General features: G+C 42.2%; 1 protein-coding gene across 7 annotated transcripts in view; it reads left to right on the top strand.

Annotated features, from left to right (window-relative positions):
* Positions 1-27,972, top strand: part of CCDC81 (coiled-coil domain containing 81) — a 57,884-nt gene that overhangs the window by 15,688 nt on the left and 14,224 nt on the right. For 3 of the 7 annotated variants that reach the window (XM_047752804.1, XM_047752803.1, XM_047752806.1), the window contains 12 exons: positions 3,208-3,269; positions 5,594-5,750; positions 9,268-9,524; positions 12,276-12,355; positions 14,813-14,934; positions 16,375-16,489; positions 20,046-20,139; positions 20,560-20,706; positions 21,898-22,002; positions 22,654-22,826; positions 24,489-24,567; positions 24,787-25,007. In XM_047752804.1, coding sequence (XP_047608760.1) covers positions 3,208-3,269; positions 5,594-5,750; positions 9,268-9,524; positions 12,276-12,355; positions 14,813-14,934; positions 16,375-16,489; positions 20,046-20,139; positions 20,560-20,706; positions 21,898-22,002; positions 22,654-22,826; positions 24,489-24,567; positions 24,787-25,007 — 1,612 coding nt within the window. Of the gene's footprint in view, positions 1-3,207; positions 3,270-5,593; positions 5,751-7,571; positions 8,141-9,267; positions 9,525-12,275; positions 12,356-14,812; positions 14,935-16,374; positions 16,490-20,045; positions 20,140-20,559; positions 20,707-21,897; positions 22,003-22,653; positions 22,827-24,488; positions 24,568-24,786; positions 25,008-27,972 lie in introns of those variants that run through there. The other 4 variants (XM_047752805.1, XM_047752808.1, XM_047752809.1 and 1 more) reach the window with 2 other exon arrangements.

The raw sequence follows: 27,972 nt of genomic DNA on the forward strand, positions 1-27,972 counted from the left end.
CACGGCAACGCCGGATCCTTAACCCACTGATTGAGGCCAGGGATCGAACCTGCAACCTCATGGTTCCTAGTCAGATTCGTTAACCACTGAGCCACGACGGGAACTCCCTAAAGTAGTATATTCTTTAATTTGCTTTTTAGAATGGATTAAAACTATTATTATTTTCTGCTATTTTAGCGCCGCACCTGCAGCACATGGAGGTTCCCAGGCTAGGGGTGGAATCAGAGCTGTAGCTGCCGGCCTACTCCACAGCCATAGTGATGCAGGATCCAAGCCTTGACTTCAACCTACATCACAGCTCATGACAATGCCTGATCCTTAACCCACTGAGAAAGGCCAGGGATCATACCTGAATCCTCATGGATCCTAGTCAGGTTCCTTAACTGCTGGGCCACGAAGGGAGCTCTCTAAAATTATTTTTCTTTTGAGGTTTGGTGATACATTTTCTGATACTTTGGGATATGGGAAAAATCCAAGTTAGAATCACAGTCTCTAAGATTTCCAGAGTCCACTCCCATTTGAATTGCAAGGGACTAAAACTTCCTAAAGGAAATGATGTACATGTTTTCCTTATCCTTCAGTGAAAAATATCAAATTTGAGTTTAGAATAATAAACTCTGCTCTTATATAACTGTGCCTGTTAGATTTTATAGAGTAAAACAACAAGGTGGACTTGAATGTATCATTCAAATGAGGAAAGACGATCTTCAAATTTCTAATTAAGCTCAGTCAAGTCTTTTCACTAGGCTTTGGTTACAAGCTATATAGTTTGTCCTGGCTCCAGTTAAATAATTTCCTTTTGGTTAGACAGTTTTCCTGAAATTTTTTTTTTTTTTGGACTTTTTGCTATTTCTTTGGGCCGCTCCCGCGGCATATGGAGGTTCCCAGGCTAGGGGTCGAATCAGAGCTGGAGCCACTGGCCTATGCCAGAGCCACAGCAACTCGGGATCCAAGCCACGTCTGCAACCTACACCACAGCTCACGGCAACGCCGGATCTTTAACCCACTGAGCAAGGGCAGGGACTGAACCCGCAACCTCGTGGTTCCTAGTCGGATTCGTTAACCACTGCGCCACGACGGGAACTCCCAGTTTTCCTGAAATTTGAGCTGCATACCATGAGTCTAGGTGAAAGGCTTAACAGTTTTGACTTAATTATTTTGAAAGGTCTCCATGCAAGTATGGATACTGAGACTACATATTATTAGTGAATTAATAACACTTTTGGTCATGATGAAAATTTGAATTTAGAATATTTGGAAGGACTATTTGAAATACCTTCTTGGTTATTAGCCTGCAGTAGAATTCTTTTGCCTATGGGGGTGAGAAAGACTGGGGAATGCAGTAGGATGAGGCAGAATAAAAGAAATAACCTGATTATAGTAAACCATATATCTGTGACTTAGAGTAAAGTGCAGAATCTTGGTAATCAGCTCACTGTAGCATGTAGCCCTAGTTTTCTTGGTGAGTGAGGTTTTATCACTCAAGTTGTTCCTAGATGCCCATAAGAGTCACTGCAACTTCTTATTGTCAACCTGCTCCTTCCCTGCATATTAATAAAAATATTTATAGCCTGATATACTGGATTAGAAGACTGCAACTTTTTGCTTTAGGTAGTGGTTTAAGAATGAGATCCCCCCCCCTTTTTATGGCCACACCTTTGGAATATGGGAATTCCCAGGCTTGGGGTAGAATGGGAGCTACAGCTGCAGGCTTCCTGGATCTGAGCCGCATTGGTGACCTATGCTGCTTGTGGCACTGAGCCAGGCCAGGGATCGAACCTGCATCCTCGCAGACAAGTTCGTAATCCATTGACCCACAATGGAAACTCTAGGTAGTGTTTTAAGCCATTAGGAAAAAGTTATATCAATAAATCAAGCAGTTTCTAAAATGGGGAAAGAATTGATTTTTGTCCCCAACTGCATCTGTCTGAAATGGCAACCTGGTAAATACCACTGTTCTTGATCCTTTATTTTGAGAATTAAAACATAACACTCCTCTGATTTGCAAAGAGTGCCTCATTGGAAAGTATCTGTAATAAACACATGACTAGGTTTGGAATGGAAATGTCAACATAGACGTAATTTCCTATATTTACAAATATTAGTTATACCTAGAGTATACCTTCGTATCATATGTTAACACTTTGGTTATTGGCAACTACACATTTTTCTACCACATTTTTTTGGGGGGGGGGCGGTGGCAGCTCAGGACAAGAAAATAAACATAGAAGGCCTCCCTCTGATCATTCAAAACAGTGCAAAGTCCATGCTGATTCAGTGTAAAGCCCCTTGGGCCCCTTGTCCAAGGGTCTGTTTTTAAAAGATACTATTTTAGACATAGTATTAGTATATTTGTGGAAATCAAGAGCACAGCAGATCAGAAGCAGTGAATTAGGACTGGGCTGGGAGCCTACAGAGCACTAGCAGCACAGAGAAGTGACAGCTGCACTTCAACAGTGACAAATGAGATTGAAAATTGGAGTCAAGAATTTAGTAACACTAGAAGTACAGAGACAGTTAGTGTGCAGACAACAGCCTTCCATGCCCTAGTGGCTCTCGGCCTTCCTCCTGTGTTAGAGAATGGCGTGAGAATGAGTGTTCATGTTAACACACTGTATCCATAAATCAAGCAGTTTGTAAAATGGGCAAAGAGTTGGTTTTTGTCCCAACTGCATCTGTGTCTGAAATGGCAACCTGGTAAATACCACAGATGGCACAGAATAGACCCTTAGAGCTTACTGAATGGGTCCTTAAGAAAAGGCAAGATTGGAGATCCTGTTGTGGCTCAGCAGGTTAAGAACCAGACTAGCATCCATGAGGACGCAGATTCAATTCTGGGCCTTGCTCAGTGGGTTAAGGATCCGATGTTGCCGTGAGCTGTGATGTAGGTCACAGATACGGCTTGGATCTTGCATTGCTATGCCTGTGGTGTAGGTAAGCAGCTGTAGCTTGGATTTGACCGCTGGTCTGGCAACTTCCATGTGCCATAGGTGAGGCCCTAAAAAGCAACCCCCCCCCGAAAAGGGCTAAATTATGCTTGGTTAATTCTAAGAGGTGTGACAAAGTTCCCTTTATGCTAGAAAGATTTTCTTCAGAAATTTCTCCTCCTCCTCTTCTGCATTTTATATTTACATTTTTATTTATGAACACCAAGATCTACCACAGGGGTGCTTTCATAAACTATTTTTTGTTTCCTTTGAATTTCAGAAGTCTCTACTATTTGGGGGAATGTGTCAGAATTTGTGGAACGGCAGCTATCCCTGCACAAGGTAGGATTCATACTTTAATTTTAATGTAGGAGGTCACAGAATCTTTCCTCCTTAGTCTCATATAGTTTTTCTGGGAGCAGGAGAGCAGACTTTAGAGCCACCCAGTTTAATTTGCAGTTTTGTGATCTTTATGATGCTTACACTTGGGGTTGGGGAGGGTAGATTTAACAAACATGGATTTCACCATCAGGTAATGAATTTTTAAGCTCTGTTCTTTTGATAATAGAAAGTGTATCACGAATCACGTGTGTGTAGAGGAAATAGGTGAATTCTGCTCATTTATGATCAGATAGTTCCTGGAGTAGCTATAGGAGGATATAATGCCTCTTGTAGGAAATGGAGTTTAATTGAAATATAAGAAGGCGTCAGGGACTGGACTCACAACTTGCCAAAAATGAGAAACTTTATCCAGGGCTGGGCTGTTTCCTCTCGTCAAGTCTTGAGTTTGGTTGCCATAGAACTGAACAAAGATTTTGAGAGTTTGGAGGGAGCTGTGATGTTGTAAAGCTTTTATACTCAGAGGTCCCAATGTGGCAGTCCTTGAGCTGAACTGATCTTTGAAACCTATTTTGTTTGGTCTGATAATTTGAATTAGTTGTCAGCACTTAAAATTGAGTTTATATAAAGTTTAGTATTTTTTTCTTAAAAAGTCAGCAGATTAACGATGCCATTTCCCATTCCTACATGTGACACTAGGCTGGAGCTGACAAGGGGCTCTCCTCTTTAGATAGGGCATGCACTCCTTAGCCGTCACATTTGCTGATGCCTGCCTTGTGTTCTTTTTGGCTCCTGTAGGCATTGAGTTTGTAACTCTTGATGTATGATATTTCTAGGCAGGCAGAGATCCACTGTGAGAGACAAAAGCACGTGCTTCTACCCAGCAGCCAAGATCACCACACTGCAGCAAGTGACGTGGATGCTGGGTTGTCTGACATAAACAGAGGGACATAAAACCTAAAGAGAGAATGAGAAAGTAGAGGCTCTCACAACTTCTTAAAATCTCTCCTTCCAATGGCAAATGATTGAAATTTAAAATGTCAACACAGGAGTTCCCATGGTGGCTCAGTGGTTAACAAATCCGATTAGGAACCATGAGGTTGTGGGTTCGATTCCTCGCCTTGCTCAATGGGTTAAGGATCTGGCGTTGCTGTGAGCTGTGGTGTAGGTCGCAGATGTTGCTGGGTCTCTGGCATAGGCCATCGGCTGCAGCTCCAGTTAGACCCCTAGCCTGGGAAACTCCATATGCCGTGGGTGCGGCCCTAGAAAAGGCAAAAAGACAAAAAAAAAATAAAAAATAAAAATAAATGTCAACACAATTTAGGACAAGAGTATAGATTAAAAGCATCCATACAAGTTTTCTTTTTTTCTTTTCCTTTTTGTCTTTTATGGCCACACCTGGGGCATATGGAGGTTCCCAGGCTAGGGGTCTAATTGGAGCTGCAGCTGCCAGCCTACACCACAGCCACAGCAACACAGGATCTGAGTCAAATCTGTGACCTGCTTCCTCATGGATGCTAGTCAAATTCGTTTCCGATGAGCCACTACGGGAACTCCATGTTTTCTTTGTCCTCATAGCCTTTGAATAATATGGAGATGAGGAATCAGAAAAGCATCATGGAAGAGTTCCCACTGTGACACAGTGGGTTAAGAATCCAACTGCAGCAGCCCAGGTCACTGCAGAGGTTCGGCCTGTGAAGTGGGTTGAGGATTCTGCACTGCTGCAGCTGTGGCTTGGATTTAGTCCTTAGCCTAGGAACTTAAATATGCTGTGGGTGCAGCCTTTAAAAAAAAGAGAGGGGGAAAAAAAAAAAAGCACCATGGATTGATTGAGTACACTTTATACCTTTTTTTAAAATACTTCATTTGAAAATTTAGAATCGTAAAATACCAAGGCTATAAGAGATCATGAGCATCATTGAATTTTGAGGCCTAAGCTTAATTCTCTTCATGCTTTTTGGGATAAAGTCCTAAAGATTATTTTTCTTTACCTTTAGAATGAATTCTCTCTCTCTCTCTCTCTCTTTTTTTTTGTCTTTTTGCCTTTTCTAGGGCCGTTCCCGTGGCATATGGAGGTTCCCAGGCTAAGGGTCGAATCGGAGCTATAGCTGCCGGCCTACGCCACAGCCACAGCAACACAGGATCTAAGTTGTGTCTGCAACACACGCCACAGCTCACAGCAATGCTGGATCCTTAACCCCCTGAGCAAGGCCAGGAATCGAACCCGAAACCTCATGGTTCCTAGTCGGATTCGTTAACCTCTGAGCCATGACAGGAACTCCTAGAATGAATTCTCTTGTTTTTTTTTTCCCCTTTTTTCTTTTCAGGGGGTTCATATTCCAGGACTGGGAACTTTCACTTTCATGAGACAAAAACTGGAGGTGGGAAACAACAAATTTATTCTAATTCAGAGACCCATGTTTATCATGGCGGAGAAGTTAGTACAGATCCACGGACTCAAACAAAACAAAGCATATACTCCTGGTAAATGTATTTAATTTTTAAAACTTTCCCAGGTGGCCAGCCTGGGGATGAAAATGAAAGGGCAAAGCTTGGCCAGTTGCTGTTTTATTCGGTTCTAATTTGAGGAGCTCTCTTTTCAGGTGGTGCCTTTGGCAGAGGGAGGGTCAAGTTAAGATATAATATAGAGTCTTCCTACAGGCCGTTTTAGACCTCAGTAGCTTAAGGCCTGATGTGACATCAAGGCAGATTTATACAAAGCCACATCACCAAGTCGTACAGATTTTACTCATATGTCAGATCCTAAGAAATTAAAAGTCATGAAGAAGAGAATTATAATTAGGATCACTGGTTGGAAGAATTACAGTTGGCATCAGCTGTAAAAAGACAACTGTGTTTCCATTACATGTAAGTTATTGAAAGTTCAAAGTTGTGAGGAGGTTAATAATTACATGTAAGTTATTAAAAGTTGAGTTGTAAGGAGGTTAATAATTCTATAATTCCCTAAAATTTTCCTTCTTTCCTTCCCTTCCTTTTTCCCTCCCTCCTTCTTTCCTTCCACAAATATTTACTGAGGCCCAACTATGTGTCAAACCTTGTTCCAGGTGCTAGAGATATGGTAGCAGACATGACAACTGCTGCAGGACACTTATGTTCCAGCTTTAATGTGTGGACTTCGTGACACCTGCCCTGGTTACTTAGAGGCCTTTGGGTGCTTCCTTCCTAATTGCTGACCTTTTGACCTTCCTTAGCATCCTCTCCTATAGCAAAGTCATATCTGGATAAAGAGAGATATCTACCCCTGATACCAGCAGGTGAAAAGGCAGAGTTTCCTTTCTGTTGACTTCCCTGAAAGTTAATTTTCAGAGTAACTTTCCACCAAAAAATGATAAATTGGAAAAAAAAAACAAACCAACAAACTATCCTTAGAATTCATTATTCATATATTCTGTATGATGAGTTTGATGGATTTTTCAGCCATTTTTACCTAGACTTTTATGACTGGAGAATTGTAATATCCTGACTCATCAAAAACCTACCAAATGAAAGTCAACTTTTCTTTTTTTTTCCTTTCTTTTTTTTTGTGTATAAACATTTGTGCCTTAGAGTAGAGCTTATTTTGCATCTTGGATTTTGTACTATAGTCCAAAAATGTACTTTAGATCTATAATTAATTTTTTACCAAGTCGAGGAAATTTCAGAATTAAATAGATATGATTGAATTCATTCATAAGAATAAAGAGTTTATCTTTGGGGTTATGATTCTTCATCATTAGGTAACTCATCAAATATTATAGAGGGATTCTTAGAGATTATTAAGACATGGTCCTTGCTTTGAAGAGCTCAGAATCTAGCATAGGAGATAAATATATAAGCAAATGATGCAACATGATTAAGCGCTATAAAGCAGCATTGATCAGGACTGGATCAATGCCAGGGGAGCCCAGAGGGAAGGCTGCCTAACTTGGCCTGAGGAGGTTTAGGAGGATGACATGACAGGAGGTCTTAAAGGATGGCAGGACTTTGCTGCAGAGAAGCTGTGGAAACTATTTCAGGAACGGTGTGAACAATTCGAGTATAAGGGAAAGAGTGAAGCCTGTTAAGGGAATAGCAGGTGTGGGGCCAGGGCATTTGACTGTGGAGTCAAGTAGAGGGAAGTCAGAGGTTGGTAGGGGTAAAAGTCTAAGGAGCCTTATTTGGTTTGAAAAGGACTTTGGAATTCATCCTGTAGGCACACTGAGAGCCCCTGAGAGATTTTGAGCAGGGAATTATCTGTACTGGTCCAGTTTTTAGGTTAGGAAGGTAGTAGCTCTTTTAATTATAGTAGTTTGGTAAAATATGTAAAAGCCCGAATGAAGGCAGTAGACATCAGGGGGAAGATGAGGGAATCTATTCATGAGATATTTCAGATGTGGAACTGATGGGATTTGGTTACCAGTGGAGAGCAGTGGGCAGCAAGAGGAAGGAAGATAATTAGGGTGATCAGATTTCTTGGAGAATAAATGGATATTCATGCCACAGGGAATGAGAGGGAAAGCCAGGTGCTGGTGGCAGAGTTTGCTTTTGGACATGTTGTATTAGAGATTCCCTTCGGGATATTTAGTTATAGGTGATTTCAGAGCTCAGAAGGGTGGTCATGGTTAGGATAAATTTGCCCTGGAGAGCATATAAAGTAAGAAGAGATAAAATCCTGTTAAACAAATGCCATCTTATAAGAAGTAGAAGAGGAAGAAACCAGCAAAGGAGACCAAGGAGGAGGAAACGGGAGATCTGAGAATGGCGCCATGGACTTAAGAAAAAAGGGGCATAGCCCATAGAAGTTACAGAGAAGTTGTAAGATTTACAGCACATCCATTGGCTTGTCCATCAGGAGACGACAGCGTCCTTACTGACATGAATGGGCTGGAAGGCAGGTAGGCTCTGTGCAGATGGGAGGGGGAATCCAGAGGAAGATGTGCAGAATCACTATTCAATTGTGCAGGAGACTAGGGGCTGATAGAGGGAAGCTTGTATCTTGTAAAGCTGTTAGTTCTCATCATCCAGCAGTATTAGACATGGAAAAGGCTATAAATTAATGTTTGCTGAATGAATGTTTAGAATGTTCTGTTTTTGTTTGTTTGTTTGTTTGTTTTCCTTTTCTTTTTAGGGCCACACCCAAGGCATATGGAAGTTCCCAGGCTAGGGGTTGAATCGGAGCTGTAGCCACTGGTGTACACCACAGCCATAGCAATTTGGGATCCAAGCCACATCTGTGACCTACACCACAGCTCATGGGCAACGCCAGATCCTTAACCCACTGAGGGAGGCCCGGGATGGAACTCACATCCTTATGGATACTAGTTGGGTTTGTTTCTGCTGAGCCACATGGGAACTCCTAGAATGCTCTTATCTTCTCTCTGCCCTGGTCTATCTGTGGACCTTGTTTATCATCTTGATCATCTTTCCTGTTTTCCTCCTTTTCTGACTTATGGACCTTGCCTAGCTCCTACATCTCTTCTAGTTGCATAGACTCTGTGCTTGCTGTCACACCATGTTCCTCTGCAATGCCATCTATGGCCTCATCAGAGAGGAACAGCTTTCTGCAGGCCATCCAGTCTGATACCCTCTGATAAGACCCACTTAGTGGAGAGGGCTATCTTTTCAAAACATTTTATGTTTGCAGAGATTTATGATCATTTAGAAATGATGTGATAACTGGAGGAGAGAGGCAAATATTGTTGAGCATGTCCTGAAATATAAGGAGACTGAAAACTTCAGAAAACCCTCTGATGAAGAGAAACAGTTAGAAATATGTCTCCAAGAGGAAATCAGAAATTTGTCTGGAGTGTTGCTAAGAAAGCTAATTGTTGTTACTTTGATCAAAATCATTATATTAATCAATTATATTGATTAATATCTAGGGTACAACTAAAGGCTTTATGTGGAAAGTTCTATTTTTGAATATTGAGAATCAGATGATAATTTGTTGAGTATATATGATATGTCCTTGTGGTAATTTCCACTTCTTTTCTCTCACCCCAACTGTCTCTTTCTCCTCTAGGTGACATCCCAGTTGTTCCACTTAATTTTGTCATGATATCTCTGGAGGGTCCATTTACCAGAGATGTAGTGGAAGGATGCGTGAAGGAGACATTGCTTTTTTTATCACGATCCATTTCCACCAAACAAAACGTGGAGTTTACATTCAAAGGAATTGGGGTCCTCGTGATCAAAGACGGCAAAGTCAAGATGAGATTCTATAAGGACTTCCTTTGTACAATGGATGGAAGTGGGACTTTGGCAAAAGCCCTAACAAACGTAAATTAATGTTTCCTTTCTCTTTACCCCTTTCCTGATTGGTGCTCTGAATCATCCGTAAATGTGTCATCTTGTAAAAAAAGAAACTAAGGTTTTTATTTTTTTATTTTTTTAATGGCCACCCCTGAGGCATATGGAAGTTCCCAGGTTAGGGGTCAAATTGAAGCTGCAGCTGCCAGCCTACACCACAGCCACAGCAACACCAGATCCGCTCCGCATCTGCTACCTACACCATGGCTCATGGCAATGCCAGATCCTTAACCCACTGAATGAGGCCAAGGATCAAACCCACATCCTCATGGATACTAGTCAGGTTCGTTTCCCCTGGGCCACAATGGGAACTCCAGAAACTCAGGTTTAAATGGCAGTTACCCCAAGTCAAAGAAGTGCTTGTTTATAAATGATTAACTCTGACAAAAAAATTAGAGGAGCTAAGGAATTTTTAAGTTTTGAGTCAATGCCAACCGGAAAATAAAAATAGTGATAGAAACTCTTATAATTCTGAACATTTTATAGTGCTTTATAGTTTAAACTTTTTCCCCACATATATTACTTCGCTTGAGTCTCAAAGCATTACAAAACCAGATTATCCTGATTTTACAAATGAGAACAATGAAAGCTCAGAGAAGTTATGTGGGAACCTGAATTCAAGGTGCTTAGCAATGGAACTGGAATTCAAGCCCTGACTTCCCAGTTATGTTGTGTGTGCGTGTGTGCTGATTACACTATTTTATTTTAATGCAAGTCTACAGAAAAATAAAGTCATGGAAATTAGCTTTCAGTTTGCCATGTTGTAGAAGAAATTTCATAATTGACCCAGCACTCTTAACCATTTAGTAGCTGCGGTGAACTTTGTGCTAGGTTGGACAGGGCAGAGTTTAAGGAGGCAGCAAACTAGTCCATCAACAGAACTAAGTGAATCTTAGTGCAGGAAAGAAGTTGGTATGAATGAATTGGATTATCATGAATGTTGTAGAATCCTGTGTCCCATAGAACAAAAGCCTGATTTTAAATGGAAAAGCTGGAGTTCCCGTTGTGGCTCACAAATCCATGAGGACCCATGCAGTTGCGGATTGGATCCCTGGCCTTACTCAGTGGGTTAAGGATCCGGTGTTGCTGTGAGCTGTGGTGTTGGTCACAGACTCGGCTTGGATCTGGTGTTGCTGTGGCTCTGGCATAGGCTGGCGGCCACAGCTCCGATTAGACCCCTAGCCTGGGAACCTCCATATGCCTTGGGTGTGGCCCTAGAAAAAGACAAAAAAAAAAAAAGGAAAAGCTATAAAAGAAAAGGTTATAAACATGGTCTAATTCTACCCTCTAATTTCTCCTTTCATGGTGCTCTGGGATAGGGATTTAGGAGACAGATTTGGGCCTAGTAAGGCTCTTGGTGTTTTCTCCACACTCTGGCTTCATACAGGATTGCTAAGGCAGCTACCAACCTTGTGTGTGGAAAGTACAAACACACGCACAGGTAACACCCTTTCTTTTTCATAAATCACAGGCAAGATCTGCAAAACCAGAAGCAAGGCCAAAGTGCTGCTTCATCTTTCACCCACAGAGATTCTACAGAACTTTCTAAGCTTCAATATGTGTTTTAAAGAAAGAATAATGTTTTTGTTGGCCCACTGCCCTCTAAGACGTACTTTTAAGGTGCATTTTCCAAAAGAATCAGTCTTGAGGGATATTATATGCAGAAATGGAGGCTTCAAGAGGTGGAGAACTGCTGTATAGGAGCCTCGTGGACAGAGGCAAAAGGCACATGGACATGAAATCTGAGCAGTCTGGCTGGGAAGAAGCTGCTTTAATGCCTGAATGTATTTAATCATGGAACTTTAGCTTAAGCCAGTGTTCATTCACGTCTATAAAACACATTTTGGGAAATGGCTGTAAAGTTGTGAGAGTGACTGTTTTTCCCCTAAATATTCCATAACGTAAACCTGAGTGCTGTCCTGCAGAAGAGTTCTCGGGGGAAGCTCTGTGCTAATTTCAGTGATGCTGCTTTTGCTCAAAATATTTTTAAAACTTCTATCTTTGGAATCCCCTTCAGAGCCCTTTGTAAACCATGTCATTAATCCAAAAAGAATAATTGTATATATTATTCTATACTAGTATAATTTAATAATGATACATTATGATATAATATTTGTGTTATATGGGATGTTATATTTTATAAATAACATTATAAAATAATTTATATAATATTATTACAAATGGTAATTATCATAGCCACTATTTGTGGAGTGCTTATTATATGCTAGCCACTTATATACAGTACCTCATAAAAATCCTATGAATTTGATCCTATTATTATGCCCACATACCTATGGTCTAAGGCTATGGAGCTGTGAGCAGTGTGGGGATTTAAACATGAGTACACCTGACTCCACAGCCCTTCTCTTAATTACCCAGTTTTAGAGTTATTTAAGAGGAGGAATTACCCAGCTTCCCCATTTTCCTGATAGTTTCAGTAAGTCGGCTCTCCTCTTAAAGTTGTCTAGAAGAAACTGTTACCTCTGAAGGCAGTTTCCAAGGAGGAGATGGTTGGAGAAAAGGCAGCATCAGTGGAACTGGTATGTGACCACACTGGGTGGCTGATAAATGAGATCGTTCCTCGCTGGATTTTAAGCACTAAACAAAAATAACAATAGCGAGTGTCATGGTGGTCTGAGGCCTCTGAGCAGCCTGTGGCTTTGATTTGTCTGTGTCCTGGACCACAGCCCAAATGTAACCCTTCTCTGTCCCTGTCCCCAGAGGCCTGGCACAGTGGACTCAGTGTTGTCTAGCAGAGAGACCTTGGGGAAGCGGCCCAACAGCGTGCTTGCATTTCCAAGGTCAGTGCTTTCCTCTAGGCACAGCAAGCCTTGCTGACCCCTTGATGGGACTGGACAGTGTTTAACACCCTTTTCTGGCTCACGTTTCTTCTAGTGCATTCTCTCTCTCTGTGTTCCAGCAAAGAAGGGTTTACTGCACACACTTTCTGAGTTAAGTTAAAAAACAACAGGAACTGAGGATATTCCTTTTTTTTTTCTTTTAGAGCCACACTCACAACATAAGGAGGTTCCCAGGCCGGGGATGAATCAGAGCTATAGCTGCTGACCTACACCAGAGCCACAGCAATGCCAGATCCGAGCCACGTCTGTGACCTACACCACAGCCCATGGCAATGCTGGATCCTTAACCCAATGAGGGAGGCCAGGGATCGAACCTGCAACCTCATGGTTCCTAGTCGGATTTGTTTTCACTTTGCCTTGATGGACACTCCCGAGGATATTCCTTTTTTAAATGACTCTTATTTCCTTGGACATTCTCATAGCACCTCCCACCAGAATTAGTCCTTGCAGTATTACTAAAATTTGTCTCACCTGCTGGGCTTTTCTTTCCCTTCCACCCCTTCCCCTGGCCTGGCTTCTTCCTTGTCCTTCAGTCTAGACTCCCTCCTGTCTGAGCTCTGATTTTACTGCTGAAGGGGCTAGAAAGACAAGGTACAGCTTCACCCCAAGAGCACAGTGGGCCTTACCGGCGGCTGCTGCTGAAATGATTATAATAGTGATAATTATAACAATAATAATAATGATAGATATTGTCTATGGAGCACTTACCAGATGCCAGGTATTGTTAAGCACTTTCTCAACAGTCTTGTGTTTAATCTTTACTACAACCATTTGAGATACATATTATAATTTTATCCATTTTTACAGAGGAGCAAAATTAATTGTACTCTTAATTCTCTCACTCTTTTTTTTTTTTAACAGGTGAAGTGACAGGTAGCAGTATTAAAAGCACAGGAATAGGCATCAGGAGACCTGGGTTTTATTTCCAGTTTGGTCATTACTTATCATTATGAGCTCTTACTTATGTTTTTTATCTTAATTGCTATACCATTAACTACTACACATTTCGGGTAAAGGAAGTTTGGAGAATAATAACCAGCTTCCCAGAGTATTATTTTCTCATGGTTTTTGACTGCGTGATATCCTCTTGTGTTTGTTGGTTTGGAACAACTCCCTCCTGGAAAGACTGTATGATATCTACCTCAGCAAAATCAGTGTGAAGGGGGAGAATAAACCTCAGAGGTTAGTTAGTCCAAGCCTCTCATCTTGCAGATGAAATGGCTACGCAACTGAGGGGTCAAGCTGGAAAGTAAACCATGGCTCCTGACTCTTCCAGTGTTGTTTCCATTGCAGCATGTTGCTTTACTCATTAAAAATAGTGCATTCAGAATAATTTTATTGGAGTTCCCATTGTGGCACAGTGGAAATGAATCCAAGTAGTAACCATGAGATTTTGGGTTCAATCCCTGGGCTCGCTCAGTGGGTTAAGGATCCAGCATTGCCATGGGCTGTGGTGTACGTCACAGACGCAGCTCGGATCTGGCATTGCTGTGGCTGTGGCGTAGGTTGACAGCTGTAGCTCCAATTCAACCCCTTGCCTGGGAACCTCCATATGCCGTGGGTGCAGCCCTAAAAAGAAGAAGAAGAAGAAGAAAAATATATATATATATATATATAATTTTGATTGTATTTTGGAAGGCAAATTCGGTTGTCTCCTTGAACATATTTTAGCTTAGGCATTCCAGGAAGGAAATAATCACAATTAATTAAGGAACAGAGAAAGGGGCTCCTGTCAGTTAGCCTGAAAATAGACATGAGGACTCAAATACTCAAAACAATTGTAGGTGTTTTGTTTATGTGACATTTGGTCCCTGAATTTACTGTAAGTACCACCTCTCCTCCTGAACTTTAACCCAGCATTCCATACCTGGGACTGAGAAAATCTACAACTGTGCACACCAACTGAACAGACCCCTTCCCCCCTTGCCTTTGCAAGTCCCTCGTGTTTGCCGGGGGAGAGGAGGGAGAAGTGTGGAGGAGAAAGAGGGAGGAGAGGAGTGGATATTTCTGGGTGCATCCTGCCTACTAGGCTATGAATCCTTGCTTTCAGGCTATCCAAAACCACCTTTTATTGTATCAGGCCTATGGTATCTGGTTACAGAACTAGAAAAGACACATTGAAACTGAAATAAAAAACAAAACTTAAATCCAGGCCTAGAAAGCAATTTTTAAAAGAGCTGCTTTTGGGCCCTCAGCATAGAGGGGCAAGGTCTTGGTCAGCTCCCAGACTTAGCCCCAGAGAGAATGAGCCCATGTTTTGTACTCAGCAAATAAAAGCACTTACCCCCTTGAGAGAAGTAGGCTTATTTCATTTGGAATCAGGGAGCTAGCTTGGTTCCTTCTCAGAATTGAGAGTTTACACAGTCACTATGGACAAATATCTTGCTTTATTCCTAGGGTTGAGTTCAAGGAAATGGAGAACAAACCACTTATGGAAACCATTGTAGAAGAAGATCGAAAGAGTAAACAAAAAAGTAACAAGTTAAAAGACCAGCCAGACAAGGAAGAAGGCGTCCCAGGTAGGTCATGGTTTCTGGGTATAATCTGTCTTTCTTTACTCCTTATGAGCCAACCCATATTGCTTAGGAACTCCTTTGGCCAAAATAAATAAAGTTAATTTCATGAATAATCACTGTATGCTTCTAACAAACATCTACTCCTGGAATCTCATATCTTAACTTTTACCATTTTATGACTCTCCGGTTTTTAGACTCTGATCTCTTTGCTGGCTCCCCACTGCTGAAAGGGGTCAAAACTCAGTTCTCTGTAGGGTCCAGGCAGGTAACATAAATGTATGAACTGGGCTGGATGTCACATGATGGGATGTCACATTATGTTAGCATAAATAATAATTTTTACGAAAAATGAAGAGTGGTAGTTTTACATCTTTGGTATCTGGCATTATAGAAGATAGTGGAGTCTCATAGCTACTTCATATACTCTGTCATGATATGTTGGTTTGATTGACGCATGTAAAGAGAATCCTAGGACTTCAAAGACTTTTTGAAAGGGCCCCAGGGATCCTCAGGGGTTGCCAGACTACCCTTTGAGGCTTCTTCCTCTAGCAGATTATTGATTTGGGTATCAAATTTTCTGATATGTGAAATCTATTGATTGTTAGATAGTGATAATTGACATTGAAACAATTGACACTGAAACAAAAAAATACTAACTAGGCCAAAGAAAACATGTCAGTGGGTAAACTCTGTCTTATGAATATTGGTTCTATGACATGTGGCCCCTGGGGTAACATACAAACTTTTATTAGTCTAATATTCACATGCTTTCATTCATTGCTGTTCCCTACAGACTCTTTCTTTGAGCAAAATTGTCTATTCATACTCTTCTACTAATGTGCCTTGCCCTTCCTCAACTCCATGTTTCGCTCACTCCTTTCCTCTCGCCTGGATTGCCCTTCCTTTTCTCAGTCTGTCCCAATCCTACTCCCTTCTCAGCACCCTTTTCACATCTCACCTCCTCCATGAACACTCCTCACTGGATTCTGAAGTGACTTCTCTCTTCTCTGAACATGTCAGACCGTTAAAGATGGCACCATTCATTCGGGATTTAGACATTCAGCGTAATTGTCCTAAGTTGCTATTTATAATGTGGGTAAAACACTTAGTACTGTTGGCAGGTCGTAAGACCTCCATAAATAAGAGGTTTTATGTTTTCTTTTTACATCTTATTTTTCCTCCTCAACTATATTTATTGAAAAATCTTTAAGGTCAGAAAATTGCCTTTTTGCATTTTGTAAACTGCCCAGCCAGAGCTTTGCAGAGTATACAGCAAAAATACATACTTTAACCACCCTAGGATAAGGGACAGTAATTTAAAGATAAGAAAGTGTACCTTACATGAAATTTTTTCCTAGTAAAGTTATGAGTTTTAAAAATCGGTATCAGGTACAAACCACCTATTGAGAGTTGTAAGGAAACTCACTTTCATTCATCCCACAGAGATCTTATCACCCAAGGTAACTCAAGATAGACAAGCCGTCTCACCTGCCAAGGCAACAAACCTCAGTTTTCCAAACAAATTGGAGCAGAATGGGAACAATATGAACCTTGAAAGGTAATACATTGGCATTTTTTCTGTTGCACTTTACTAAATGTATTTCCAAGTTCTGTCTTGATGCAGGGAATTTAAATAAGTATTCATTCATCCATTCCTTCATCCAGTATTCTTTTTTTTTTTTTTTTGCTTGCCTTTTAGGCCCACACCAGTGGCATAAGGAAGTTCCCACGCTAGGGGTCCAATCAGAGCTACAGCTGCCAGCCTATGCTACAGCCACAGCCGCACTGGATCCTCAACCCACTGAACGAGCGCAGGGGTCAAACCCACATCCTCATGGACCCTAGTCAGGATTGTTCCCTGCTGAGCCACGGCGGGAACTCCCCATCTGTATTCTTGATGCTGTCTTCTATATACTAAGTGATGGGGATAATGAAGACGAGCAGGGCATAATCGGTGGAAAAGCCAGACATACACAGAGTGATACATTATGATTTGGTAGGGTAAATTCTATGGGATATGTGAAAACAAAATAGCACAGAAGGGGAAACATCCAGCGTTCCTTGTGGATTTGGAAAATACCTCTTGTTTTCTGAGTATCTGGATATTATAAGGTGATACAGTTTCAAATTTAGATCAAATTGGAAAGCATTACTGCCAAACATGGCTGGCACTAATAAATGTTCTTTGGGTAAATGACCGTATTACAATTTATGATGGCCCTGTCTTCTTATTATGCCGAAAGAGTTCTCTTTTCTCCTTCTCCCTTTGTATAGGATGCTCTTTAAGACCTCAGAGCAGGGGAGCTCCTGTCATGGCTCAGCAGAAATGAATCCACCTGTTATCCATGAGGATGTGGTTTCAACCCCTGGCCTTTCTCAGCGGGTTAAGGATACAGTGTTGCCGTGAGCTGTGGTGTAGGTTGCAGACGTGGCTTGGATCTGGTGTTGCTGGGCCTGTGGCGTAGGCTGGCAGTTGTAGCTCTGATTAGACCCCTAGCCTGGGAACCTCCATATGCCATAGGTGCAGCCCTAAAAAAAAAAGACCGCAGCACAGAACCACATTCAAATATCTTTTGAGAATCTACTATGTGTCTTGCCCTGTGCTGTCAACTTTGAGTTTATTAAGGTGTCACAATTAGCAGCTGTCATGTGTGCAATTTAGGTGCTTCATGGATTCCTAAAGTCCTATTCAAAGTCCCATTCTAAGCCCCCCGAGCCATGCTTATTTTGGAATAATCTCACTGTTATGCAAGATAACTGAGAATTAAATGGCTAGGACCTTGGAATTTAGTTCAATCCAACAAACATTTAGCACTACTGTGTACCAGGCACTATTCTAGACTCTGAAGCTACAGAGCTATGAGACATAAAAGACATAGACTTACTTTCATAAAAATTATGGCCCCTTTTCTTTTTTTTTTTTGGCCACACCTACAGCATGTGGAAATTCCAGGGCCAGGGATGGAAACCACGCCACAGCAGTGACCTGAGCCACAGCAGTGACAGCGTTGGATCTTTAACCCAGTAGATCACAGGGAAACTCCAAAACTTATAGTCTTAGGAGAATGATGATTAAAAAAAAATAATGCCCGTGATGGAGATAGCAAAAGAAAGTACAGAGGGGAGTTCCTGTCGTGGTGCAGTGGTCGACGAATCCGACTGGGAACCGTGAGGTTGCGAGTTCGGTCAGTTCGGTCCCTACGCTTGCTCAGTGGGTTGATGATCCGGCGTTGCCGTGGGCTGTGGTGTGGGTTGCATACGCGGCTCGGATCCCGTGTTGCTGTGGCTCTGGCATAGGCCAGAGACTGCAGCTCCGATTGGACCCCTAGCCTGGGAACCTCCGTGTGCCACGGGAGCGGCCCAAGAAATAGCAAAGGGACAAAAAAAAAAAAAAAGAAAGTACAGAGGCTCCCAAGAGGGGGGAGTGATTATCAGAGAGCCCTAGTAAATGTTTCCTATAGAAGTTGACCAATGTTTTTTTTCTTCTGATTGCTAAAGTAATACATGTTTGTCACAGAAATTTTAGAAGAAATGAGATAAGCAAGAGATGCAAAAAAAGTCATCCATAACCCTACTAAATAGAGGAAACGTTCTGTTAACATTATGGCATATATTCTTCATTTCAATGCATATTATACACACATGCACACACACACATATATATATGTACTTGAAATATACATACATTTTAAACAAAACTGGGCTATAGTTTTATCTTCCAAGGGGAGTGGGGGTCAGAAAAGACCACCTCTTCCTTTCTGGGAGTAGTAGCTCCTCCTTGGTAAGGTGTGTATTCAGATCAGCAGAAGGGCAGTCCTCAAACTCCTGTCCTTGGTCTGAATAACAACGCAGGCCTCATCCCATCCCCAACCCAAAAACCTGAGGCAATTCTCGCACCTCCACTTGTCAAGCAAGTCTGCCTTGTGCTGATGGCCTTCTTGAGCATTTATTAACCTACAGTGATCTCCCACAGTCCCCTAAGTTTCCCTCTTTATCTAGTCCCTCACTGGGACTTCTACAAGCACCTGTGCCTACTCCATCCCTATCACTAGTACTGGACACTCTACCCTCCAGTGGCTTCCCATTCTCACCCAAAGTGAAAGCTAAAGTCTTTACTATGGCCTTCAAGATCCTGCCTGATTTCTGATCTCTCCTACTTTCACTCACTAACTCATCTCTTGCCATGTTCACTGAACACAGCATGCTCCCACTTCTAGGATTTTGCACTGCCTGATTCTTTCCATCAGATATCTGATTATTGTAATCCCTTTACTTCCTTGCAGGTATTTGCTCAAATTTCACCTTTTTGGTCAGAACTTCCCAGGGCCATTCTGTTCATGATTAACTTCATTCTTCCAACATTGTATGGCACATACTGCCATCAAACAGACCATAAAATTCACTCATTTATCTTCTCTATTGGCTGTCTGTCCCTGTCAACATGTTAATTCCATGAGAATAGAGCTTTTTTCGTATGTATGTTTTGTTCTTCACGGCATCTCTCATGCTTAGAGCAGTGTACATAGTAAGTACATAGTACATCTCTGTAGAATGAATAGATTTTTATCCCAATTTCACCACATTGGTACCTGAGACTACCAAATATGTAAGATTATCCAGCTTGTCTATTGCCAGTCAGCTTTTAATAAAGAAAGCCGGGATTCAACCTAGGTTTATCTGACACAAAGCCTACATTATTAACCTCTGTACATGTAGATGTTTTAAAGAAAACCACGGAGATATTTTTCATTTTACTATGTTTATACTTGCTTCTAAAATTATCATTGATGGGAGTTCCTGTCACGGCTCAGCAGTTAACGAATCCGACTAGGAACCATGAGGTTGTGGGTTCGATCCCTGGCCTCGCTCAGTGGGTTAAGGATCCAGCGATGCCATGAGCTGTGCTGTAGGTCAGAGATGTGGCTCGGATCCCGCGTTGCTGTGGCTCTGGCGTAGGCTGGTGGCTACAGCTCTGATTAGACCCCTAGCCTGGGAACCTCCATATGCCATGGGTGCGGCCCTAGAAAAGACAAAATAAAATAAAATAATCATTGATAACTGATCATTGATAGCAGCCCATATTAACATTAATTAATGTTACATTGCTTTCATAGCCTATCATTTCCAGGTGGTGTGAAAAATGACAATGAAATGAAGCTTCAAATGTCTCCAGCCCTTTCTTGCCAGGATCATAATAGGGCAGGACAGGTACAGTGTCTTCAAACAAACATAACCCAGTCAGAATGTTCCTCTGACTTCTGTTGCTCAATGAGAATTCTGGGAATTGCTGTTTCTTTACTATATGCGTATGACTCAAGTACTCAGGACTCATAAGTGGACTGTGTGATCAGTCCACCAGTCCAAATCTACAAGCTAACAGAAATAGGGTTGAGAAAGCTCTTTCTAATTTTCAATTACTATAAACCATTTGTCCAAGCAAGAGTTTAGTGAATCCCCTTGCACATTTGTGGGGCCCCCTCTGAAAAATCTCATTTGGCTCCTATCATCTATACATCCTTTTATGACATATACCTCTTGATACACCTAGCCTTTGGAGAGCTTGGGAAGGGATCATGAGGGCAAAAGTAAAAGGTAAAAATCAATTTGACTTAAAACTTGGTGTTACAGGAAATGTGTTATGTATGCTTGCAACGAGCCCAGCGGAATACTCCACTGTACTGCAGTGAGGAGAGGCGGAGGAAGGAGGTGGAGGATGAGCGGCTCATACAGCAGTACCAAATGCTGAAAGACCAGGAGGCTCTCTTTAAAGAGCAGGTAGGTCAGCGCCTTGGTTAAGGAGTGTTTAACGTGGGACAGCATTCAAAAATTCCATCACATGTCTGTATTGTAACTTATTTACTGCTAAATAAACTAAAACTCAAGTTGTATCCAAGTTTCCACTAATAGTAAAGAACCCTGGGAGGAATATCCATGAAGCTGATGTTTGCATGAGTCACTGATTCCCCCCACCTCCCACCCCAAGGACTACCGTGTAAAGGTGGAATTCCTGGATTATATGGCTTTTTTTTTTTTTTTTTTTGCTTTTGCTTTTCAGGGCTGCATTTGCAGCCTATGGAATTTCCCAGGCTAGGGATCGAATTGGAGCTACACCTGCCAGTCTACACCACAGCCACAGCAACACAGGATCAGAGCCTTGTCCTCGACCTACACCACAGCTCACGGCAACACTGGATCTTTAACCCACTGATCGAGGCCAGGGTTGAACTCACATCCTCATGGATACTAGTTGGATTTGTTTCCATTGAGCCACGATGGTAACTCCCCAATATATAGCTTTATTTTATTTATTTCTTTTTTTTGTCTGTTTGCTATTTCTTTGGGCCGCTCCCGCGGCATATGGAGGTTCCCAGGCTAGGGGTCCAATCGGAGCTGTAGCCCCCGGCCTACACCAGAGCCACAGCAACGCAGGATCGGAGCCGCGTCTGCGACCTACACAACAGCTCACAGCAACGCCGGATCGTTAACCCACTGAGCAAGGGCAGGGACCGAACCCGCAACCTCATGGTTCTTAGTCGGATTCGTTAACCACTGCGCCACGACGGGAACTCCCTAGCTTTATTTTTGATTGAGATTAATCCCAGCCAAGGCTTTGCCCTTGAAATTTATGACCTTTCTCAAGTAAAGATGGAATGGCACCTTCACCTCTGCTTTATGCAGATTTCTGTCATCTCCAATAACTCATCCTACTGCCCTTTCCTGCACTGGTGATATCATAGGTAACCACTCATGAAACCTTCCCTTCCTGGAGAGGTAGTACCTAGAGCCCAAGAATAGGAAACAAAAACACTTTCCCAGCCTACTTAAAAAAAAGAAAATCTATGGACACATCAAAAAGTACCACTGCCTCCAAAAGGCAAGTTGCTACCTTGGCTGGATTATTTTAATGTAGCAGAATTAAATTTTTGAAAGGCTTTCTTCCAATATGTGATTTTTTTTTTTTTAAAGATGAGAAGTCTGGCTAGTAGGGAACAGAATCAAAAAAATGCTGCTTATAATCTTGGAGTTGCTGAAGCTATAAGAATCCACAAGAATGAGAAACCTGAATTTTATGTAAGTCTTTTCAAAATTTCTATTGCTGATACCTACCCTATTTGTGAGCATTCGGATCCACTCTCTGTAATGTGGGAGAGGTAAAAAGAGGGTTGTGAAGGTTGGAGCTTCCTAATAAAAGCCTTCTCTAAGCCAATTTAGCCTGATCCCACCCAGTCACTCACTGTGAGGGCTTCATAGCACTTATATCATCTCTGTGTTGTTTGCTCATTGGCCGCCCATCTCCTGCACCAGCATGCAGCCTCAGTGAGAGCAGGGCTCTCTGTGGATCTCTGTTCTCCATCACTGATGGGTTCCCAGTGCCTAGAATGGCCAGGCCCAGAGTAGATGTTCAGTTCTCTGTCTTCCACTTCCTTGCAGTCCTTGCTCATGCTTCTGGACTCACTCAGAAGTCCTCCTCCTTTCAGTGTGTGTGTTGTAAGTACTAGGACTATTCCATCTCTCAGCGATGGGCCTTTGGTCAGTTCAGTTCAGATTCATCCTTGAGCACACTCATATTATCCTGTGGGTCACTCGCTGGTCAATGTGTTGAGAACTGGGCACATGTTATAACTGAATCAATACTTTCTGATTGATTTTAGTCTTTCGAATGATTATTCTTTGTTGCTTTTTATTACTGAGAACAAATGAGATGCTTCTCTTTCATTCTAGAAATCCTTCCTGTTTGATAAACGGCCACTCAGTCCTGAGATTAATGCTTTTAAGCAAGAGGCATATTCCCAAAGTCTCCTAAAACAAGTGGATTACAGACGGGGAAAGGATATAAAGCAGAGACAGAACAGAGAGTTGATGGATCGCCTGGAACAAGTGCAGCTCACAGAGGAGTGAGTCTAGCCAGACATGCCCTGAAACATGAATTCAAAATGGTTATGTGACACTAATTTCCATGTGGGACCAAATCAGCATTGGTAGTTTCATTAGCACACCTGTAACCAACTGAGCAAACTAACCCAGCTAGCAGGTAGTATGGAACTTCATTAGAAACATGAAGAAGCCGGTACTATCATAATTATGATCACAGCAATGATTGCTAGTTTATAATAACTTTAATTACAGGGTATCATTTTGTATTGTTTTGTGGTCACTAATCCTGGGAGATAGAAAAAGAGACATATCTTAAAGAGGATTCATTCCCAGCTATTTCCAGGTGACTTCAAGGCAAAGCTGAGTTTTATAATAAATATGAAGGGGTGTCCCTTGGCACCTGAGGGCAGGAATATATGGAGGACCCAGGTGCAGTGGAACCAGGGACTAAAACGCATGTAAAAAAAAAGCTTTCCAACTGCTCACACCCACAGCTTCTTAGCTCACATGGTCTTTCTTCCAGCTCAACTGTTGAATTTCAGTCTCCATTCCAAATTTTCAGGAAAGAGAATCTGATTGGTGCTGCTTGGGTCATCTGAGGCTTGGGATGGGTCAGGGCCACAGAGTTCAAACGTGCCTGCAGGGGCCACACTTCCACTGCGGAGGTCAGGAGAGCAATTAAGGAGGCCACTGTGGTGTGAGAGAGGCTCTTAAAACAAGCAAGCAGCTGCTTTCTGTGACCAAAACATTAAGTTTCTATAAAATGCATATGTTCCATTATACATACTTTATGTCATGTGGAGGTTGCATATAATAGATTCATTCTTTTTTTCTTTTTTGGCTGCCCCACAGCATATAGAGTTCCCCTGCCAGGGATCAGACCTGAGCAATGCCAGATCCTTAACCCACTGTGCCAGGCCAGGGATCGAACCTGTGTCCCAGTGCTCCCAAGAAGCCACCGATCCCATTGTGCCACAGTGGGAAGTCCTATAATCATTTTATAATAGGAAAGATCACTTTTCTGAAAAAGGAAGCTTACGATGAACTACTTTATAGAATGAATAGATACTTCCTGCTTTCCTTTCTAGATTTTTTTTTAAAGCATGGGGGCCCTGGGTGTGGGGGGGTGCTGTGAATGATGGGGGAGGAGGGGTGCCTGTGTTAATAGTGGTGCATTTGGCCAGTATGGTCATTTGCTTATACCTGCCTGTCTGTCCATGTCCAACACATTGTCCATTAGCCTATGGATTTGAATCACTCTCTTCTTTTTTTTTTTTTGTCTTTTTGCTATTTCTTTGGGCTGCTCCTGCGGCATATGGAGATTCCCAGGCTAGGGGTCGAATCGGAGCTGTAGCCACTGGCCTACGCCAGAGCCGTGGGATCCGAGCCGCGTCTGCAAGCTACACCACAGCTCACGGCAACGCCAGATCCTTAACCCACTGAGCAAGGGCAGGGACCGAACCCGCAACCTCATGGTTCCTAGTCGGATTCGTTAACCACTGCGCCACGACGGGAACTCCTGAATCACTCTCTTCTTAAAATGAAAGTTCCTAGAAGGAAATATCACTTTTTGCTTACCAGGCTCTTATCCCTTACCAAACATGTTTTGTTGATGTTAATCTGTATTACTAAAGACCCTGTAACAAACTGTGCCCCCACCTTTTCTTATTCTTGACTGCCAGACTTGCTGCACAAAGAGCCAAATATATAAAAGATAAGATGGAAGAAACACAGTGTTACAAGAGAGCTTTGGATGCACAGGTAAAGGGATAATTATTACTTTAAAAATTTGTAGTGCTGTAATTCTAAAAGAATGTATAAATCCTGTAGTGTTACGAATACCCTTCTGTATTACTTATTTGGTGGTTTTTGAGGCCCTGTTCCTTCCTCCAAGTTACTGGTTTTTGCTCTGTCACAGCCTTGTGCATAGTCTATTCCCTGGTATAATTATGACCTGCATTATGTGTGTCCCTGCTTCAGATAAAGAACAGATACCCCCAGCTGCCCATGTTTGAGCCAGACTCTTCTGAGCCCATCTTTGGGAAGAATGAGGGTGAGCTGATGATGGAAAGGCAAAAGCGAGAACAGAATTGCCTGAAGCACCAGCTGGAGGCAGCTGCTAACCACAAGAGGAAAGCCATCCTGCACCAGCTGGTGGACCAAAAGCGGGACTTGTTGATGCTTCAGAGGACACACAAAGAGTAAGACAGCCTGCATCTTTCCTCTTCCTCCTCCTCTTTTCCTCCCCTTCCCTCTCCTCGCTCCTTCCCTCCCCCATACATCATTAGAGAAGCAATAATAATAGTGAACACACTGAGGAGTTACTATGTGGAAAATATTGTTCTAAGCTTATTATATGCTTCATCTCATTCCATCCCTACAATTCTATGAAAAAAGTTCTTAAAAACAACTCTTTTTTAGACTATTATGTGTACATGTTTGTATAAGCATATTTATACATACATATAATGTAAGTGTAAGCAATAATTAATCCCAAATGCATTACTTCTCTAATTTTTAAAAAATTTTTTATGGTCTTTATTATCATTTGTTTGGATTTGGAATCTGTGAACAGGAATCAGTTGTGGGGGGAATTTTATAAGGTCTCCATAGATCTCAAAGTATGCATGCTGTTAGAAAACCTGCCATGAATATCTATCTAAGTTTTAATATTCTTTTCCACTATGGTTTATTACAAGTATTGAATATAGTTCTTATTTATCCTTTTTTTTTTTCAGGGCTGCATCTGTGGCATATAGAGGTTCCCAGGCTAGGGGTCAAATCAGAGCTGTAGCTGCCAGCCTGCACCACAGCCACAGCAACACCAGATCTGAGCCACGTCTGCAACCTCCACCACAGCTCAGGGCAACACTGGATTCTTAATTCACTGATTGAGGCCAGGGATCAAGCCTGTGTCCTCGTGGATACTAGTCAGATTCATTTCTGCTGAGCCATGACGGAAACTGTTTTTCATCTATTTCATATATAGTAGTTTGTATCTGCTAACCCTAAACTCTTAATTTATCCCTCCTCTACCCTCTTTCGCCTTTGGGAAACATACGTTACAAATAAACTTTCTTGATACAACTTCTCCCTCTAGGTACATTTCCATAGTTTTCTTTCCCTTTACGGGACACTGTCTGAAAGGGGTTGTCCACAGCAGCACTGTCCATTGGAAATACAATGTGAGCCTCAAACATGCTGTCCTGCTCAAGTGGACACAGCATGAAACTCAAGCCCTTTCCCAACCAGCACTAAATCCCTTCTTCAGAGAATGTGAGCTGTGCCAACCGTTGCTGGTGCAGGGATAGGCAGAGGAAGGCTTTATGCTGTATCAAGGCAAATACCTTTCAATTCAAACATCAGACACCCAGTTTTTTTAAGTGCCTAATTGGTTACCCCAGTGGGGACTTTTGAAAAGTCCTGAACAGCCCTCAGCCTCGTAACAACTCCCTGGCCCCTTGTCTTCGCATTTCCCATGTTTCCTCCTCTCCTTCCTCCATCCAGATTGCCAGTTTCTTCTTCGCAGATGTTCAGCAATTCTCAGATCATTGATTATTAGAACTGTAATACCATCAAAGTGCTTAGGAGTTCCCAGAGGGCTTCTCGTCAAAGGAATCTCCTCTTTTAAGAAGGCACTTGTAAGAGCTCCCTGGTGGTGCAGAGGGTTAAGGATCCAGCATTGCCACTACTGCGGCCCTGGTTACAGGGTTCAGTCCCTGGCCTAGGAACTTCCACATGCTGTGTGTGCAGCCAAACAAACAAACAAACAGAAGGCAGTTGTATTCATGAAAAGAAAAAAAAGTTATTTTATTAAAATTTTATAAATGGTCAGTAGGATGGTGCAAAGATCTGTCATGTTCTATACCAAGTAGGCTCAGACATGAATCTCTCGGATAGTTAGGTGACGATGGGAGGATATTGTGATAAGGGTGGAGTTAGTTGGGGTAGAGAGAGGTGAGAGTAAAAAGCATGGCTTTTGGAGTCAGCAGATGTGGGACGGAGTCTTGCATCTGCTCAGGGCAATGTATACTTGTATGTCTACACTATTTGCTACAATACTGAAATATTTCCACACTTCTTGATAAATAGCTGTTGCCCCAAGCCCCACAAAGGCACCTCTGCTGCCCAAGCTGCTCCAGCTCCTCCCTGGGATCCCCACCCCACCTCTCCGTGACCTTTCACCTGGGGTCTCCAAGGCCACTTCCAGTCTCCATTCTGATTGATACGTGGTTCTGCCATTTTACTAGTTGTGTGGTGCTGGGTAGGTTATAGACCCCAAAGGGCATTGGTTGTCTTATTAGGGAGAATATTGGCATCTACCCCCAGGGTGGTTGAGTCAAAGGCATTAGTTCTTGTAAGGAGCTTCTGTTTCACAGCAAGCAGCTGCCCCTTGTGCTTCAGTGGCTCTGCCGCTCACTGCTCGCTGCCGCATCTGGGTCTGGAACCCTCTGCATTTGTTGCAGAGATTATTGCAGCTTCCTCCTTTGCTCCTTGGCTTCTCTGGTTGCTCTCCTGAACTTGCAGTTAGGAGGGTTTAAACTGTCACTTTCAAGCTCTGTGACCTGATCAAATCACATATGGGGTCTTTAAGCTCTTTTTTCCTCATATGAAAAATAAGGGTAATCCCACCTGCCTGATTATCCTTACTGAGGATTAAATGAGACAATGTATGTGAGAGCGTTTCTGGAAACTGCAGAGCTCTGAACAAATACAAACTGTGGTCTTTACTTGGTTATCTCTTTCGTTGGAGCTCTGACCATAAACCTCCTTTTCTGTATGGATCAGAACCTTGTCTTCTGTTTCTATATCTTTTACTGATTGTTCCAGATTCTCTTATTTTTCTTTTCTTTTCCAACTTCCCCACCCTCTGGTCCATTTCAAAACGCAATTTTAGGTTTTCCTGTGGCAAACAGATGATCACTTTATTTCAGAGGGAATAATTTAATCCGTGTGATCCAGAAAGGCTGCTAAAGTATTATTTGTTTTGCCTTTTTTTTCTTTAAATTTTTATGCTTAAAAAATCAATTTGTGCTCATTAAAATAAGTCAGTTAGTGGAGAGATTTTTAAAAAGGCTAATAATCCCCCTCACCCCAACCAAGTGGTCAGTGTTAAGGTTAGCCTTCTACACTTTCCCCTGTTCTTTGCAAATATAGTCAAACTAT

Source organism: Phacochoerus africanus, chromosome 11 (genome assembly GCF_016906955.1).
Source record: "Phacochoerus africanus isolate WHEZ1 chromosome 11, ROS_Pafr_v1, whole genome shotgun sequence".
NCBI classification, from domain to species: domain Eukaryota; kingdom Metazoa; phylum Chordata; class Mammalia; order Artiodactyla; family Suidae; genus Phacochoerus; species Phacochoerus africanus.